At 42.4% G+C, this 1,956-nt stretch overlaps 1 protein-coding gene across 1 annotated transcript in view; it reads right to left on the reverse strand.

Annotated features, from left to right (window-relative positions):
* Positions 1-805: 805 nt before the first annotated feature.
* Positions 806-1,956, reverse strand: part of B4GALT3 (UDP-Gal:betaGlcNAc beta 1,4- galactosyltransferase, polypeptide 3) — a 13,434-nt gene continuing 12,283 nt past the window's right edge. Inside the window, exon 5 of the mRNA XM_009704822.1 lies at positions 806-965. Within this exon, the coding sequence (XP_009703124.1) occupies positions 806-965 (160 nt within the window). The remainder of the gene's footprint in view (positions 966-1,956) is intronic.

Consider the following 1,956-nt stretch of genomic DNA (forward strand, 5'->3'; position numbering starts at 1 on the left):
AGGGTCACAGCTCCACAGTTGACATGTTTGACTTTTAGTTTTTCCTCCAGTGTTTCATTTCTCAGAAGTATTTTAGTTGAAGACAGATCAACCTTGAAAGATAATGAATGTTTGAGCAACAGCTGAACTACTAGCTTAATTTCTCTGCTCTGAGGAGGAGGTTAGACTAGGTGACAGCCTCAGGTCCCCTTCAGCCTGAATTACCTAGAACTACAATAAAAACATTTAAACACTGATGGATCAGGCCAGAAAAAAAAACCAAGGACTTAAGCTCTGGTCTCAGGGCAACTTTCTCCTTTATTACACTCATGAAATATTCTAAAGAAATCTTAACCCAAACATGTAACTTGATATATTTTATTCAAATTCACAAAAGATATTTACAGTACTGTAACTGGCTTCAACATTCTCTGAAAATACAGCACTTCAGAGGCCCATCTAACAGAACAGCTTGCAGGACAGAGCTATCCAGCTACAGAACAAAGGCTCCAGAAAACTTCAGTCAACTTAAGGTCTCCTTGACAGTGATCCCTGAGGGCTGGGAGGTGGGTCTGGCTCAATAGTTAGTTTTACAGTGCTTTCACAATTTTTACAGTAAGCCAGAGTCTGTTTATTAGCTCTCATACCCTATTCCTGCAGCCTTTTCATCTAAGTCTTAAACAGGTAGAAGAAGAGTGAAATGCATGAAAGACAAAAGGATTAGTCTCAGGTGATGCAGACTCCACACAACACCAGGAGGTAGAGGCTGCATGCCCAGATGCCTGCTGCTGTGCTGAGCCCAAACTCTGCTTTTATTTTCATCCTCTTAAGAAAATGGGGGAACATATCCAATGTCCACAGTGATGTTGGTATAAAGAGGATGCTTTGTCCTGGAAAGGAGCTTGAACTCTAATGAATTCATTCCATCATCTTTCCATGTTTTCCTGGTGTTGTGTCGGGAAGTAGGCCTGAGGAAGGAAGAATACCTGCAGTTAGAAGAACAAAGGTCATGTTTGCAGCTGAAGCTGCAGAAGAAACAGTCTTCCAGAGGAGTCAAGGGCTTAGCAGATGAAACCTGCTAGCAGCAAAGCCCCAAGAAAATTCTTCTGTAATACAGATGAGAGAGAAAGAAGGCATTTGATAAAACTAAACAGATTAGAGTAAGTTCAGGCCAAGTATTCTAAACAAGGAGGACAATGTGGACTGGAACCTAATCAGACAGGGAGACCAATGAGGTGGCAAGTACAATCTGCAAAAAACCCAAGAAACTGGCAGCAGCTTAAAGAGACCAGGGAGTGCAACACAGAGGCTCACAGCTAGGTAGCTTTTAAGACAGGGTTGTTATGGAAACCTGAGTGTTGAGATGATGGAGGGAAGTCTGCACTGTGGGTATGAGAAGCCCCCACCACATTTGACCCAACACCTTCCCCCAGCTGTTCTGGATAAAACTGAGTCTTTGCTAAGGTCTCTTATAGCACCTTCCTCATGTCATCAAACTAGAATACCGCTTGCCACTATTTTAATGGCACACTGTAAATCTACACAGATTGAAGAGCAAGTTTTTGTTATAGGGAAGTTGTTACAAAGTGCCTCTTCAAACTTAACTCTCCCTATTTACAAGACGGGCAGTATTTTTTTTTTTAAAGTTTTATCCCCTGAATAATGCTTAAGTCTGATGCATGTGTTGGGTTCCTAGCTAGCACATGTCCTTAACCATAGGAAAAAAACTAGGAAACTAGGAGAAACCTTTCAAATGCAGACAGGAGCAGTATGATTCAATGGAAACTGACTGGGAGCCTTCTTTAAATAGCCACCTTAAAGCAGAAAAACAAGCAGTGGCATTAGGTGTACTTACTGCCTGTTCTGAGGAAGGTGATGGTAACAGTCAACCTGCCACAAGGCAAAGTGTAGTCTTTTAACTACCCTGTGCCCTGCCCCCCCACCCCCCCAATTTTCCTCCTCCCCGCCTTTGTTTTG

The sequence above is a fragment of the Cariama cristata genome, unplaced genomic scaffold (genome assembly GCF_000690535.1).
Source record: "Cariama cristata isolate BGI_N322 unplaced genomic scaffold, ASM69053v1 scaffold10677, whole genome shotgun sequence".
Classification (NCBI taxonomy): Eukaryota; Metazoa; Chordata; class Aves; order Cariamiformes; family Cariamidae; genus Cariama; species Cariama cristata.